This window comes from Micromys minutus (genome assembly GCF_963924665.1).
Source record: "Micromys minutus genome assembly, chromosome: 1".
NCBI lineage: Eukaryota > Metazoa > Chordata > Mammalia > Rodentia > Muridae > Micromys > Micromys minutus.
Genome location: NC_137969.1, coordinates 99,050,310 through 99,067,387, shown reverse-complemented (window position 1 = coordinate 99,067,387; position 17,078 = coordinate 99,050,310). Strand labels below are relative to the sequence as shown.

At 42.2% G+C, this 17,078-nt stretch overlaps 1 protein-coding gene across 1 annotated transcript in view; it reads left to right on the top strand.

Moving 5' to 3' along the window:
• Nucleotides 1-17,078, top strand: part of DDX46 (DEAD-box helicase 46) — a 44,775-nt gene that overhangs the window by 12,781 nt on the left and 14,916 nt on the right. The window contains exons 6-16 of the mRNA XM_080915387.1: nt 5-156; nt 1,462-1,575; nt 2,190-2,355; nt 2,799-2,919; nt 3,643-3,818; nt 4,646-4,767; nt 7,413-7,491; nt 9,092-9,174; nt 12,531-12,695; nt 13,063-13,225; nt 14,626-14,819. Of these exons, the coding sequence (XP_080771513.1) occupies nt 5-156; nt 1,462-1,575; nt 2,190-2,355; nt 2,799-2,919; nt 3,643-3,818; nt 4,646-4,767; nt 7,413-7,491; nt 9,092-9,174; nt 12,531-12,695; nt 13,063-13,225; nt 14,626-14,819 (1,535 nt within the window). The remainder of the gene's footprint in view (nt 1-4; nt 157-1,461; nt 1,576-2,189; nt 2,356-2,798; nt 2,920-3,642; nt 3,819-4,645; nt 4,768-7,412; nt 7,492-9,091; nt 9,175-12,530; nt 12,696-13,062; nt 13,226-14,625; nt 14,820-17,078) is intronic.

Here is a 17,078-nt window from a genome sequence, read left to right as displayed (position 1 = left end):
TTAGATGATGAAGATGATCCTGCTGAAGCTGAGAAGGAAGGGAATGAAATGGAGGATGAGGAGCTGGATCCATTAGATGCCTACATGGAAGAAGTGAAAGAAGAGGTAAAAAAGTTCAACATGAGGAGCGTGAAAGGTGGCGCAGGAAATGAGAAGGTGCGTGGACAGCTGGTCACTTGTCACTCTTAAAAGTTAGTGGGCCGTTTACCTTAAGTGATCACAAAGAAGGAACCTAGGCTATAGTATGGGGGTCGGTGGTGCACAACTTTAGTCCTGGCACTAGGGAGGCAGAGGAAGGTGATCTCTGTGAGTTTCAGGCCAACCCATTCTGAATAGTGAGTTCCAGGACAGTCGCCCACATAGAGAGACTCTGTCTTAAAAAAGCAAAACAACCAAAAAAAAAAAAAAAAAAGAGAGAGAGAGAGAGAAGACTGTACTAAATTGTTTTCATTGCATTTATTTCCTAAATGGTGTAGTGGTGTGTGTGGAGGGGAGGGGGGTTTGCATACCACCGTGTGCCTGGGGCTGTGGGTATCAGGATAATTTGCAGGAGTGTGCTCCTTTCTCTATGGATTGTAAGTACTGCTGAGCCGTCTTCTAGGTCCTGAGAGTACAGTGTCTTGAGTTAAGAATGAAGTCCTGGCCTAGAGAAATGACTAGCAGATAAGAGCTCTGACTGCTCTTCCAGAGGGTCCAGGTTTGATTCCCGGGCCTCATAATGTAGCTTACAAACACTTGAAAATCTAGTTCCAGGGGGTTCCCCTCTTCTGGTATCAGCAGGTCCCACATGGGGATGTAGTCCATAGACATAGGCAAGTTACACATAAATTAATACAATTTTAAAAAAAGGATTCTATTTTTTATTTTGTGGCTGAAGGGTACTTGAAAAAAAAAAAAAGGCATTAAAAGTTTCCTTTAAGGAATCAAGGAGGTAGGGACCAGAACAGGGCTGGGTTGTCTAATGAGTGCAATGTGTCATTTAATAGAAATTGAGAAATATATAACAATGAGAAATGAGCCCAATTTTGTAGTGAATTGTCTCATGTTGGGCCTGGAGATGTGGCTTAGTGGTTATGACAACTTGCCGCTATTGCCTCGAACCCAGGTTCAGTTCTCAGTAACCATGCTGTGACTCAGAGGAAACGTGTCTTTTGTCCTCTTCAGGCATCAGGTGCACGTGTAGCGCAAAGCACCCGTACACATAAAAATACTTAAAAAAATGTTATACACACATACATACTCTGCAGTCAGTTCTGGGTACATGAGTGATTCTGAACTGCCATGCAGTCACAGGGGAGCGTTTCCACAAGACAAGAGCAGCCCTCTTGTTCCGTTAAAAAATAAATCATGGTAGTTTGAATTACAGATTGTTGAATTTAACATTGTCTTGTATTTGGTGTTCATATAAATCTTTTTTTTTGTTTAACTTTCACAAAATATTTTAATACTTTTTTATTTTAGAAGTCTGGGCCAACAGTCACGAAAGTTGTTACTGTGGTAACAACCAAGAAAGCAGTAGTAGATTCCGATAAGAAGAAGGGAGAGCTGATGGAGAATGACCAGGATGCCATGGAGGTGAGGCGTCCTTCATTTTGCCGTGTTTATGATGGCGTCCTAGGAGCGTTTGCAGCAGAGCGTTGATGTGGCTGAGCTTTGCAGTCACACAGACTACTGTGGGGGTCCTGCTGCTCTCGGTGTCTGCAGGGCTGTGACCGGAAGGGCTTGTAGCATATCCTGCTTCCTCTCCTCCTTTGTTTCCTACTTTTCATTCCCTCCTCTTCATTGGCCATGTCGGGCGTAGAGCACGGGAAAAGAGGCGGTGAACTGCCCTGTCTTCCCACTGACTGCACTGTAAAGGTCTGACTAAGACCGAGTAGCAGAAGTTATTGACAGTCGTGTGAGGTCGGTGCTGCTGCTAAAACTTTGAGGAAAGAAAAAAAAATTAACTTGAAAACTTCTTAAGGAATTGAATTACTCATGTTCAAAATCATGGACATTGTTACCTGAGAATTTTAGATGGTGCAGTTTTCAGGTTCTTGGAGGTACATGAAACCCTGCAGGTCAGAGTTTGATCGCACACATTGACCTACAGGATGGTTGCTAGGAGAGAGGAGAGCTTTGACAACCAGGAGTATATCTTTTGGAAGATGAAATAACAGACTTTACTTTTTGTTCCCAAAAATTTCAAGTACTCCTCAGAGGAGGAAGAAGTTGACCTTCAGACGGCCCTCACAGGCTACCAGACAAAACAGAGAAAACTTCTAGAACCAGTTGATCATGGAAAAATTGAATATGAGCCATTTAGAAAAAACTTTTACGTTGAAGTTCCAGAATTAGCAAAAATGTCTCAAGAAGGTAAGCTGTTCTGAGTTTTATTCTTTTATTATGACCTCGGAGCAAATGGTCCACTCCGTAGGGGAGTGTGACAGGCCTGAGGTTTTGGAAGTGTTTTTTAAAAGAGCAAAATGGATTTAGTCACACAGTTCTTTGGGTTGTAAGTACTGTTGATTTCCAATTCAGACTGTATTGGCCCTGTTGGTGTGACTGACAGCTGTTAGTCTGCTGAGAGGCAGTCTAGGCCACTCCGATACAACAGATCGGGGTATCATCATTCTGGTACCAAAATGCTGAAATTGGACAGTGGCTACTGTGTGTTAGTGTTCTTGGCGTGGCTGTGGGCTTTTCCTTGATAGCACTGAGGGAGGGGAGGCCTTTGACCTTTGACCCCCTAGTGAATGTAGCTGAAGGTGCCAATAGAGCAAAGTGTAGGAGCTTCTAACTGGGCCTTTGTTTTCTAGAGGTGAATGTGTTTCGATTGGAAATGGAGGGCATTACAGTTAAAGGAAAAGGTTGCCCCAAACCAATTAAATCATGGGTCCAGTGTGGAATTTCCATGAAGATACTAAATTCCCTCAAAAAGTAAGTGTTGGTGGTTATCTGCATTTTCGGTGTCCCTGCTACTCACAGTAATCCTTCATAAATCTCTCTGGATTTCAGTTATAGTTTCTTTCTGTACCCTGGAACTATGTGAACCAGGCTGGCCTTGGCTCACAGATACTCTTGCCTCCCCTCTTAAGTGCTGTGATAAAGGTGTCTGCCACCACACTGGGCCTTTAAAGATTTTTTTTTCATCTGTTTATTCCATGTATCTTATTGCTTGCCTGCCTGGTTATGCACACCATGGCATGTGTGTGGATTGAGGTTAGGGGAGAACTCTGGGAATCTGTTCTTTGTTGCCACCTTGTGTGGTCCAGGTATCTACTCAGGTTGCTTGGCCTGCAAGCAAGCACCTTTTTACACTATGCCATCTTGCTTTTTCTACTCTTCACCAAATAATGTTTTATCAAGTGAATATATCACATTTAGAAGAGCAAGTGTTTGTTGTATTCTGAGGGGTTAAAGCACATGATTTTTTTTTTTCTTAATTGCTTTTTAAATGTAGGAGTGCTCTGTCTGCAATAACACCTGAAAGCCAGAAGAGGGCATCAGATCTCCTTATAGATGGTCTCTAGGCACCATGTAGGTGGTGGGAATTGAACTCAGAACCTGTGGAAGAGCAGGTGGTGCTCTTCACCGCATAGCTATCTCACTGGCCCAAAGCTCATGTCTCTTAACATTATATTCTTTTTGTTTCTTTTTAAGGCATGGCTACGAAAAGCCCACACCAATCCAAACTCAAGCAATTCCTGCTGTAATGTCTGGACGAGATTTGATTGGCATTGCCAAGACAGGAAGTGGGAAAACCATTGCTTTTCTTTTGCCCATGTTTAGACACATCATGGATCAGAGGTCATTAGAAGAAGGAGAGGGACCAATCGGTATAAGTCTTCTTGTTACATTCTTTGAAGATGTGTTTGTTGTTACATCAAAGTTACTAATTATGACAATAAGATATCTTTATGTGCATTTCCTTTATCAATACGGCACTTTGGGGCTGATTTCCCCTTACCAGCAGGTGGAGTGAGAACCTTCAGAGCTCTGGAGTGACATCTCAGAAGTACAAAAGCAAGGCTGGCCCAGCTCAGGTTAAAGCTCTGGCCCGGCAGGTAGTGCCCTCGTGCACCCATCTGTTTGCTCACGTTAATTAAGGTGTGCTCTCCGTCCAGATCCATGCACCATAGACCCAGCGTGGAAGGAGAACGCAACGCCTGAGGACATGGCTGGCCTCAGAAGGCGACAGTGTTGGTGCTTCCTGTAGGGTTAGGCCTTCCGCTCAGTTTCTTCTCATTTTCGAAGTTACTGCTTATATATTTGAGCAGGGAAAGGTACTGAGCTCTTGTCATGCACACACAGGACACAAAGTCCTCTCTGCTCTTTGTGAGTGGCTGTGTGACTTGTGTAGCACAGAGAGTCATTGATTCTCTGTGATTTGCTGTTGAAAACTGTTTGCATTCTGTTCAAGTATTTTTCTGAGGTTAGTTAACTAGGGTTTAATTTTCTTGAGGCATGTTCTTAAGAGTTTCTTTGCCTTTCACCTTAGTCTCTATCATTACTAAGCTTCTGAAGCATAATTTTAGGACTCCATAAAGATAAAACAAGTTTGACTGTGAGACACAAAATGTTCTGCAGAGGTTAAAGTTCATGCTTTACAGCATCTCTCCTCAAGGATGGGGTGGTTCGGCTTTTGACATATTTATCTTTTCAGCTGTCATCATGACTCCAACTCGAGAACTGGCTTTACAAATCACTAAAGAATGTAAGAAGTTTTCGAAGACCTTGGGACTGAGAGTGGTCTGTGTGTATGGAGGGACAGGAATCAGCGAGCAGGTAGTTAGAACAAAGCACTTTTTCTGTATCTTCAGGTTGAATGATCCAGTGACTTAAGGGATTCTTTTGTTTTAGTGTTTGTAAGTGATTGCCCTTAAAATCTTAAAGGTATTTGGTGGGAAGCTAAGTATAAAATAAATTCTGTGCCTGTGGTGTGCCTATAACCCAGTGTTAGCACCGAGGAAGGAGAATCAGCAGCTTGAGGCCTTAGAGCTACACAGAGTCCGTAATAGGTTGTGTGTATGTATGTCTGTATGGAGACTGGCATTTCTATAATCCCAGAACTCAGAAAAGCAACGGCAGGGGCATCACTGCAAGTTTGAAAGTAGCTTTTTATATAATGAGTTCTAGGCCAGCCAGGTATACGAGGCAAGACTCTGTCCTGCACCCTTGACCTCCTAAGAATGAATGATGTAATGCCCAAAGGCATATGTTTTGTAAAGACTGGACATAACCTGACTGTAGTTAGAAATGCTGTTTGTGTCTGTAATATTTGTGTGCTGAGTGTTACTGAACCATGGCCTTCTGACTGCTAGGAAGGGAGTTCTGTCACAGTGAGCCACAGCCTTCTGGTTCCCAGTACATACACTTGTTGCTAATCATTTTGCAGAAAACCTAGGGAGTAAAGATAAAATAAATGTGTCAGATACAGAACTCTGAAAGTAGCTAAATTCTTAGCATTGGCATGTCCTCCTGTATGAGAATGTATTTCTGTTTTTCCATTTTATAAGCAAAAATTATTCAGAATGCTGAAATAAGTTGACCAACTAGGTTGGAGCTGATGTTTGCCTCAGAACTGAGGTCTGGTTCCCAAACCAACAGTTACTGTGTGTAATGTGTGTAACGGATGCTGGCCTCTTTAAAGAATGCTAATTCATGCTCTGTTCTAGTGTTAGGCTTCCATCATCATTCTTAATGATGGTATAGACTGAAGACAACCTTGACTGACTTTAATTTGACATTTTTTCAAGGCTGGGTCTCTCTGTTACGCAGTTCTGGCTGTCCTGGAACTCACTATGTAGACCAGGCTGGCCTGAACTCACAGAGATTCTCCTGCTTTGCTCCCAAGTGCCAGCATTAAAAGTGTGCATCACCATCTCTAGCAAGAAAACTTTAGAACTGGTGATGTAAGAAGTAAGAACTTGCCTTGGAATTTTCTTTCCTCATGTTTAAAATACTTGACCTGTTCACTTTGCCAGTTCATTTGACCACATGGTCTATAGTAAGAATTACACTTACAAAACAACTTTGCTCTTCAACATAAGGTTTCTCTGCATAGCCCAGGCTGTTCTCAGACTCAGAGATCCATCTGCCTGCCTCTGCCTCTGCCTCCTGAGTGCTGGGATTAAAGCATGAGCCACCACTGCCCTCTGGGAAACAAATTGGATGTATTTGTTTGTGACAGGATAGCTGGAAGCCCTGACTGATTTTGAACTTGCTGTGTAGTCAAGGATGACATTGATATCCTAATCATCTTCTATTTTCCAAGTAATCCTGGGATACAGGCATGTGCCACCACATGGCAATAAAACAAAATTTCAAAAGCAGTCATAACAGAAATACATCTTAGAGTCTCTGCAGGGAGCATGGGGTGTGTTTTTGCCTCAGGTCAGGGTCAGGTGAGGGTGATGCTGTGAGGCTCACTGTGGCTTTTAGATCAGAGCAGCCTTTCAGACCCCGTTCAGAGAAGAAGCAGGAAGGGTGTGTGTGTGTGTGTGTGTGAGCTTGCTTGTGTATGTTTGCCCATGTGAACGTGCCACAGTGCATGTTATGGTCAGAAGAGAGTTTGTAAGAGTCAGTTTTCTTCTTTGACCACGGAGATCAGGGAGTGGAATTAAGTTAGGTTTGGCAGCAAGCACTTTTACCCACTGCACCATGTCACTAATCTTATACTTTCTTAAAGACATTAAAACACATACAGGAAACAGGTCATCTGGAATATTTGCCACAGAAGGATTCACTCTTGGTGAATCTGTAACTATAGGAGACGACTTTGAGATAGATTCCAGAGACTGTAATTGTTTTTGGAGTTGGAATGATGGGTCAGTGGTTAGGCGCACTGTTCGCTCCTCCAGTGCCCATGTGACAACTCAAAGCCATCTGTAATTTAAGTTTCAGGAAGATCCAGCACCATCTTCTGACCTCTGCTGTCAGTGTATGTCTGGTGTATAGACATAAGTACAGGCAAAACCCCCGTGCACATAGAATGAAGGACTGAAGAAAAGAGAATGGCCTAGTGTGTACACAGTCTAACCTGCTGCACGAACATGTGTCTGTAGGGGTCAAGCAAAGGTTACCATGTCCAGAGAGCTCTTTCAGTGTCTGGTTTGCTTGTAAAACTGTGGGTTGTGGTTTAGAATGTGTATTTTACTGCTCATTCTTACCTACCTTCCTTGGATTGAACAACAGTTGCAAATTAACGTTTGTGAAATTCTTTAGTTTTAGTAATTTCAAATTCCTGGCCCTGGGTTGTCGTCCTTCTGTCCAGGTCCACCAGTGCTATAGCAGCCCGAGGGTCACATGTCAGCCTTCAGTCCTGCTTAGGCTTTGTCTTATGAGGTAGAGCCATGCGAGGGTCAGATGCACTGCTCCCACATCTGTGGAAGTAATGATGACTACTATACACTCTTGTCCTGTCTCACTAGATTGCTGAGCTGAAAAGAGGTGCTGAAATTATTGTTTGCACACCTGGTCGAATGATTGACATGTTAGCAGCTAACAGTGGTAAGTCACAGGTATTTTATTGTTTTCTTTCCTTTTTGAACTTGACATGATTTTTGTTAAAGCAGATATAAGAAACCAACAGAGGGTTTCTGTGTTTCTTCTTAAAGCTGTAATATCTTAAAATGTGAATTGTAACACATGTATTGTTGAATGTATTAATTAGTCTTTGGAAGTTCAATTTGTATTTACAACTAACTCTGCATTTAACTTGAGTCTTTTTGTTTTGTATATCCTTGCTATTAAAAAGGTGGCATCATAGTCTTTTTATTATAAAATTCCCCCCGGGGGCTAATACTTTATAATAATAGGCAAATTAAGTTATTGCAGCTTCAAGAAATATGTCTTTTGTAAATACTGCATGTTTTTAGCTCAAATGTTATGCTTTGTTAAAATATTCCCTATCAAAATTGATACTAAACTGTTGACATTATTTAACTTCTGTGGAGAAAGGCCCTTGAGGATTATAGACCTGGGCTTCTGAGACATTAACCGTCAAAGGTAGGTGACCTAATGCTGTTTCCAACTTTCGAGGCTCTTGGCGGCTGGAGATGTTATTGCGAACACTAGCCTTTTTTAGTTTCTGAAGAAACGGCTGTGGAGGTTTCCATTGCAGCGTTCAGTGTGTCTGACTGAGTGCTGGACCTAAGAAGTGCAAGTCTGTACTGGTGTCCGCTGAGGCTTGGGGTAAATTAATTCTCCCGAGGTGGCTTGGTGAGGCCTTGTGCTTGTGTAGCAAGTGGTGGTTTGGGGATGAGTGCTGACCGTATAATCCTTGGTTTTTTTCTCAATGTTGTCTTAATTAAACCTCCTGAAGTTCATCTTGATTAATTTTACCTTTCCCCTTTATTTGTCTTTTTTGTTTATCCTTTAATAACTACTTTATACATACTTTTGCCAGGTTCTACAGTTGGTAGCAATGCTTAGTGTATTGATCTTTGAGGAAGGATTTTCTGTATTTTTAACTTTTAACTGTGTAAGAAACCAGGACTGTTTATTTAAACAAGTGGCAACAATAATTTAAGTGTTTCTTTGCATAGACAAGTGTATTTATATGTAATGCATTCATCTTTTGAGGTTTGTGTAGTGTCTTGTTGCCCGGTGGTTGGTTTGACATGCCCATTTAAGGCACTTCTAACTGCATGGAAGTGGGCTGTAGAGTAAGAGAGGCTCTGCCTCTGCTGTAGGTAGCACTGGAACCTGCCTTCCACACATACGCTGTAATCTCTAATATGTTCTTTTCTAGGTGATGCTGTCAGATAATGGCTGATGTGGCTCGATGCTTCATCTCAGTCTTAGTTTTATGATGTGTTTTGGAGAGGGCTGTTTTCTGAATTTTACAGGTCCTTCAGGCCCTATGATGGTATGCAAGAGACGAGTTTGACAAAATAAAGGGCCTCATACACCCATTGTCAGAAAGTACTTGCCACTAGATTAAGACTTAGACCGAAGTTTCTTTCACTGTTTAAGGAAACCTCACCTACCCTCTGCGTAGTCAGGCATTTTAGCTCCCTTTGCTTTTATTTTAAGTTCTTGGCTGCCATCATGAACTGTGGCTGATAGTTAGTTTTCTCTCGGTCTCTCTTTTCTCTTCTCACCTTAGGTCGGGTCACAAATCTTCGAAGAGTGACATATGTTGTTTTAGATGAAGCAGACAGAATGTTTGACATGGGTTTTGAACCACAGGTAATCATTCAGTCTCTTTGTCATTTTAAAGGTTTATTCTGTTTTGATTGTGTGTGCTAAGTGTCTGTGTTGGGTGTGTGCACATTAGTGCAGGTGCACGAAGAGGCTGTAAGTGTCGGGTCGTCATGGAGCTGGAACTGTCAGTGGTTGTGAGCTGTTTGGCCTGGTGCTGGGTGGGCACTTGGAACTGGGCTTGGGTCCTCTCAAAGAGCTATCTCTCCAGCCCCTCATTAAGATTCTTAAGTTTTTTATTTGTAACTGCTGTGAGAATGAAATATTTGTGTGGTCTTGAAATTCATACTCATTCTGTGTTGCCCGATATTACCATGTGTTAGCAGCATAGGGAATTGCAGTCAATATTTACTTTTCAGATTAAATTCTTAAAACTTGTTGAGGGTTTTTCTTCAGACATTCCCCAGCAATCAGAAAATATCATTGGTCAAGTTGAATTTAGAGTTTGGATAATGAGATTACTAAAAACTTTGATGTTTTGTCTGGACCTGGTGACGCATGCCTATTGTTATGAAACACAGTGCTGTGAAGGTTACCTGGAGGGCCCATGGCAAAGTGTGCCTCTGAGAAATTACGTTATGCAGCAGCTCTGGTATAAGGAGTTATTTGGAGGAAGGGAGGGGAGTGAGAGGGAGAAGGGATAAAGGCAGACAGACAAGAGCAGAGAAGGACAGAAGGGGTTAAGAGAGACCAACTGGGCTCACACAGGAACAGAGAGAGATTGGGGTGGTAAGTGGTTTTTTTATTTGTAGCTTTGATGGTGGTAGGTAATGGTGGCAGGTGATTACATAAGCCATTGCTAGGTCCCTGGGAGGAGCCTGGTGAAATCACCTGTAAACTAACACCTGTAACCTCAGTGCTCTGGAGGCAGAGGTAGGAGGATTCTTGAGTTTGAGGCCAATCTGGTCTACATAGTAAGTTCCAGGTGAGTCAGGGCTGTGTAGGGAGACACTGTGGCACGGTGGCAAAGCCACAGAAAGCAGGTATAAATTGTGAGTATGCTGTCAGACTGCATGTGTTTCTGGGATGCATAGTGAAATCCTGTCTCAATGAAGGGACAGAGTGGGCATGGGAGGGAAGAGAGGGAGTGGAGTGTTAGCCTCTAGTTTACTTTTGGATCCTCCAAGGATGCACTGCCTGTCATATACGAAGTGTTGTATTTAGCCTTAGAAACTGAGTTCCAAGTGAGATGTGAGCAGGATTTTGGAATACTTGACCACCTAGCAGTTGAAGAGAAGCAGACTAGTTAGATTGGAACATAGGATTTTCTGTCAGTCTTTCGGCTCCTTGAGTGGATCTGAAACCAAGTGAGGAAGCCAGAGGAAACCTGAATTCAGCTTAACATGAAGAGAGGGCTGAACAAGCTTTGTTTCAGGATGGACGCCAGGGATGGAACCCAGGCCCCCAGGCTTGGTGGCAAGTTCCTTAATCTACTGAGCCAATCCTTTTGTTTGTTTTTTATTATTACTAAAATCCATAGAGAAGAAAGTTAGGAATGATGATTTTTGTGAGCTTTATTGGCTAACACAGGGTTAGTAGGGCTTCAGGTGTTATAGGATGCTATTTGGATATTGATAAATCACCATGACTGATAGAACTTGAGGAAGAAGTTTATGTTTTGGCAGAGTGGAGGCATGGTGACAAGCAAGCATGGGGACAGGGAGCTCCTGTCCTGGACTACAGTCATGACACACAGAGTAGTCTGAAGTGTTGATGTGGCTTTAGGTTCTCAACTACCCAGTGACTTCTCTAGGAAGTCTTCACCTCTTTTGCTCCTCAGACAGTGGGAACCAGGGTTCCAGTGTCCACTGTCATGTAAATTACATTGAGTTTATGTGAACACTCAGCTCTGTCACTGAACTGAGTTGTTCAGTGACACTGTCTCTGCTTTTCTATATACTTATACAAATAAGTTCCCTTCAACTTAAAAACTTCCAGGGTAAAGAATGAGCTTATAGGGATGGGGAGATAGTACTGGCAATACAATACTTGGAAGAACCTGAGTTTGATTGCCCAATATGTGTATGTAACCACAGCCAGGTCAGTGATGCACATTGAATCCTGGTGCTTGGCAGTTGCTTATTTGCTTTTTTCATAAAACATAACTTTTTAGTTTTGATGAAGGAAAAAATATACTTATTAATAAATGTTGGAAAACAGCTGAGCATGTACAACAAATCAACAAACTTGAGGGCAATAGGGCATCCAGCATCATCAACCTGAGGAGCAGAGAGGAACAAAGACTTAAGGGAATTGACCCCATGAGGAGATGAGATGACATGAGAACTCAGCGCTCCTTAACTTAAATAACTGTTCTTCTGTAGATGCATTTGCTGGGGTTTGACAAGATGTGAAAGGAAAAAAGCTCACTCCCTTTTACTTTTCTCTAATTTACGTTGATTTACATACTTATTCATTACTTTGTGTGTGTGTGTGTGTGTGTGTGTGTGTGTGTGTGTGTGTGTGTGTGTGATGTACAAGTGCTGTGGTTTGTGTGTGAATGTCAGAGGGCAACTTATGATAGTTGACTCTTCTACCATGAGGATCCTGGGATCAAATTCAGATTATCTGACTTGGTGTCAAGTGCCTTTGTAAGCCATCTTGCCGGCCCTGTTATTCTATTCTTCCTTTCCCTTTCCCTTTCCCTTTCCTTGTACACCAGATAGACTTCAGGCTCTCAGAGATCTGCCTGTCTCTGCTTTCAGAGTGCTCCGGCTAAAGGCTTACTTGGATGCCATAAATGGACCTATCAATTCTATGGTCATTTTAAGGATTCCCCCTGTCTCACTGAGAGATCATTGTCATTTGAATGACATCAAAATGACATGAAAAATGGCTTCCAGGCTTCCTCTTTCCTCTCTCCTTCCCTCCTCATTTCCTTTCCTTCTGTGGTTGTGGGTTCACACGTATGTGTGTCTGGAAATCAGAAGATGGTCCTGGATGTCCTTCAGGAGTTGTGCACCTTCTTTTTTGATGAATGGTCTGTCACTGGGACCTGGTGTTGCTGATTTAGACTATACTGACTGGCCGGTGAGCCCTGGAGACCTGCCCTTCTCCTGCTCTGGGGCTGGTCTTACAAGTGCATGTGTTTTACCTTGGTGCGGGCGTGGGACTCAGGTTCTCATGCTATTCAACACATTCCTTACCCTTGCCCCCCAGCTCAGGTTGTCCTTCTGTGGTAAAGAGAAACTGAGAACAGCAAACTTAGATATAAAATAAGTTGCGCTTTTTTAAGATAATGAATTTAACTGAATTTCTGAGATAATGAGTTTTAAGTTCCCCCTGTTTAATTTGAACACTGAGATTTTGGAGACTCACTGTGTTTGTGTATCTCATTTTCTCAGGTCATGCGCATTGTGGACAATGTTCGTCCTGACCGACAGACAGTTATGTTTTCAGCCACTTTCCCTAGAGCTATGGAGGCTCTGGCCCGCAGGATTCTAAGCAAACCCATTGAAGTTCAGGTTGGAGGCAGGAGTGTGGTCTGCTCAGATGTGGAACAGCAAGTGGTAAGTACCATGGTCAGGAACTTGGCAGCTTTCTTGGTGTTTAGGCAGTGTGTCCTTTGGTTTTGTTGTGAGATAGGTCAGTAACTTCTAAAGTTAAGTCAGGTACAACCTTCTTGTTGCCAGGAACATGGAACTAACCTCAGAAAACTCTTTTTAGTTCTTCCCACCAAGATTGAAAACTGACAAAAACATTACACATCTTTCTTGTCTTTGATTAGTAAATAAGTGATCAGCTGTCAGTTACAGATCTACCAGTTAAAAATCTGCATTTGTTCAACCACTAAGGTGTAGGAAGCTATAGATTAAACATTTTTGTTCTAGGACATATTTGTGTTTTTTACATTAACTTGCTACAATGTATTTTCAGATTGTGATTGAAGAAGAAAAGAAATTCTTGAAATTGCTGGAACTTCTAGGCCATTATCAGGAGTCAGGTTCCGTCATTATATTCGTGGATAAGCAGGAACATGCAGACGGTCTTCTGAAGGACTTGATGAGAGCATCCTACCCTTGCATGTCTCTTCACGGAGGTAACGTTTACTTACCTATGAGCAAGTCACTGCACTGAACTTGCTCTGGGTAATAACATTTGCTTTGTTGTCTGTAATGGAGGTAGAAGAAATCAGGTAGTCAGACCCTGGCTTGACAACATTCCAACTTTATGTAATGCAGGCAGCTCTCTGTGGCTTGTCACTTAACTGCCTCAAGGTTGTGCCTCTCACTGTACCATCGAGGCTCTTTGGCCACTGAACTATCTTCACCATCCAGTACTAGGGTTCCAGGACCAAGTTTACATGGGCATTAGAGACTTGAGTTTGGGACTTCGTTTTTGTGGATCAGGAACTGTTTCCACTGCTTCCTTGTGCCTACAACTTCTCATTATCCCAAATAGAAACTGTATCTTAATTGTTCTGTCCATTGTGACTTCCTTACAATCTTAAATCTTCATGGATTTCTTATCCTGTGTACTGTATGCTCTGGGGTAATGCATTCTGTGTATCCCTTTGTGTTTGGTCTGGTTCATGTAGCCATAATGATTTTAAGAGTCACATTTTAAGCTGTATCAGATTTTCTTCTAAAAGCTGGATACAACATTCTTTTGTGTATACTTACTATCTTCTCTTGATTCACTTATTGATAAACCTCTGAGGTGATTTTAGTATTTGTTGTGTATGATGTGAACATAATCTATAGACACAAATGGCTTTCAGTTCCTTTTGAGTAGTGAAGTAGTAGAATCTGAGCTTATGTTTTTGAGAAATGATCAGACTGATTTCTCAGGGAGTTACATTGTGCGTTCATACCATCAGTGTAGTTGGGGGCTAGTTTCTACATCCTGAAAACAGTAAACTATGTTTCTGTATGCTGTGATGTGGTTTTGATTTATATGGTAGGAGCTGCCAGGTGGGTGCTGGGAATCAACCTTAAATCCTTTGCAAGAGCAACTCTCAACTGCTGAGCCATGTCTCCGGACCTGCAATGTGCTTTGAATACAGAAATATTAAGGATCACTGTGCTAAGCCACTTTTACCTTCTGAGACTGAAATGTAGTCTCATTTCATGGTTAATATATAACTGTGTGTTAGTTTTATCTACAAGAAGGGTGGATTACTTGATTTTTTAAAGGTTTGTTTATTTTATGGGTATGGGTGTTTTGACCTAATGTTTGTATGTGCACCATGTATGTGCCTTGTTCCCTCGGAGATAAGAGCGGGGTTCAGATCCCCTGAATTAGAGTTACGGGTACTTGTGAGCTGTGTCATGGTGCTGGGAATTTACTAGCATGCTTTAGAAGACATTCAGTGCTCTTTACCACTAAGCCATCTCTCCAGCCCTGAGTTTGTTTCTTATTTCTGCATCTACAACTTTCTCAGTGGAAATGGAAATTTTCAACATGTTTTCCTGTTTTGTCTCTTTAATTTACTTGCAGGCATTGATCAATATGATAGGGATAGTATCATAAATGACTTTAAGAATGGAACCTGCAAACTTCTCGTTGCTACATCTGTGGCTGCTCGTGGTCTAGATGTGAAGCATCTGATTCTTGTAGTAAATTACAGCTGCCCCAATCATTATGAAGACTACGTGCACAGAGCTGGACGGACGGGAAGAGCAGGCAACAAGGTGAAGTCTTTACAGTCTGTAGTACAGCACAGGTGCTGAGTTCGAGGAGTGGGTAACAGAGGTGTGGGGATATTTTGAAAATCTTTAAATTAGCAGAACACGTTGGATGCTGTTAATCACAATCGAGGTATCTCTGTATTGTTAAAATGACCAAATATAGATCTGAAGAGATGGTGCTGTGGTTAAGAACACTGGCTTCTTTTGGCAGAGGACCTGTGTTTTGTTTATAGCATTCACATGGTGTCTCACAACCATCTGTATTTTCTATTCCATTGGATCTCAGTCCCCTCTTCTGTTCTCTCTGTCACCAGGCCTACATGTGGTGGTTCATAGACATTCAGGAAAACACTCAGACATTTAAAAACAAAATTAAGATTATCAGGAACTCTAGTGTTCTCTAGCCGGTAACGGTAACAGCCCATGTCTCTGCAGGTTTTCTTCTTTCTTTCTAGCATGTTCTGCCCAGAGATGCTTGTGTATTTCAGGGTATTTCAGTGTGTTTTGGTGTTTGTTTTCTTGGCTTGACTGTGATCTAGTTAGTGTATAGTCTAAGACAGTTATCTCAGCCTTCCTAATGCTGCAACTCTTTTATTCAGCTCCTCATGCTGTGGTGACCCAACCATAACATTATTTTGTTTCTATTTTATAACTGTAACTTTGCCACTTTTATGAATTGTAAATATCTGATATGCAGGATGCCTGATGTCTGATATGTGACCCCCCTCCCAAGGGTCAGGACCCACAGGTTGAGAACCACCATTCCAACTTTTGTGCTGCTTCATTTGGGCAATCAGATGTTATTTTGTCAGGACTATCCACAAACCATATGTGCAACATGTTCCAAAAGCAATTTATTTTTTCTGTTTTTCTGTTTTGCAATGCTGTGGGTGTAACCCAGAACCCTAGCAAACACCGAGCTATATGCCCATCCAATCATTCCTTTTTTAAAGAGAAAAAAAATTCATATATTAGTTTTTATTTACAAGGATGCTTTTTCTGCATGTGTGTTTATGTATCATATGTATACATTGCTCAAGGAGGCCAGAAAAGGAAAATAGGGGGCTGGAGAGTTGGCTCAGTGGTTAAGAGCACCAATTGCTCTTCCTGAGTTCAAATCCTAGCAACCACATGGTGGCTCACAACCATCTGGAATAAGATCTGATACCCTCTTGTGTGTAGACAGCTACAGTGTATTTATATACATATATTTTAAAAAGGCATTAGGTTCCTTGGAACTGGAGTTGATGACAATTATGAGCTGCCATGTGGTTGCTGGGAATGGACCCAGATCCTCTGGAAGAACAGCCAGTGCTCTTAACTACAGCGCTATTTCTCAGTCTCTCTTCCCCAATAATTATTTTTGAAGGCATGTGAATTTTTGTTGTCAGAAATGAGATTATCCAACCTTAGGTGTTCCATCCTGGAGTAGCAGTAGCTGATAGGTCTTCACAGCCATCATTTCGTCTTCAGTGGCCCAATGAGGTAGATATGCGTTCTAGATGAGAAGCTTGAGGTGCATGAAGCTATGTCTCAGGAGCTGTTACACTTGCACATCTTTACCTGAGGCATTCTGAGGAGCCTGGAAGGTTAAGGGGTGGTACTGGAGAGATGACTCCAAGGTTACGGACACTTACTCCTCTTATAGAACACCTAGTTTTGCTTTCCAGCATGTACCTTGTGGCTATAACTACCTGCGACCCACCTCCAGGGGGCCCTGGGCACCCTCCATGGGCTCCTGCACACATGTGATATGCATAATACATGAATAGAGGTTTTTGGGTTTTGTTTTGTTTTGTTTTGTTTTGTTTTTTTAAATGGTGGTGGCACACATCTTTAATCCTAGCGCTTTGGAGGCAGAGGCAGGCGATCTCTGAGTTTGAGGTTAGCCTGTCTACAGAGCGAGTTTTAGGACAGCCAGGGCTACACTTGGGAAAACCACCAAAGTGAACAAGCAAACAAGTAGTGGCAAGTCTGCTTTGGGAGCTACATATTCTCTCTCACCCACTTTCGCTTTGCATTTGTGTTTTTATAATGGGGAACTTGGGATTCTTAGCTCATGGGACTGAGCCTGGGTAGAAGGGGTGTCTTTAGATACTGGTGAAATTTAAGATAGAATGTCTGTGATGATGAGAATGCGGGTATGGTTTGCTTCCCTTCCCTGTCTCAGTCTTATTTTGCCTGGACTAAAAAGTTGCAGGGGACATGTGAGGGCTTATGCTTTGCAGACTCCCAGGAAGGTGGTATACCTGAGTTCATTTT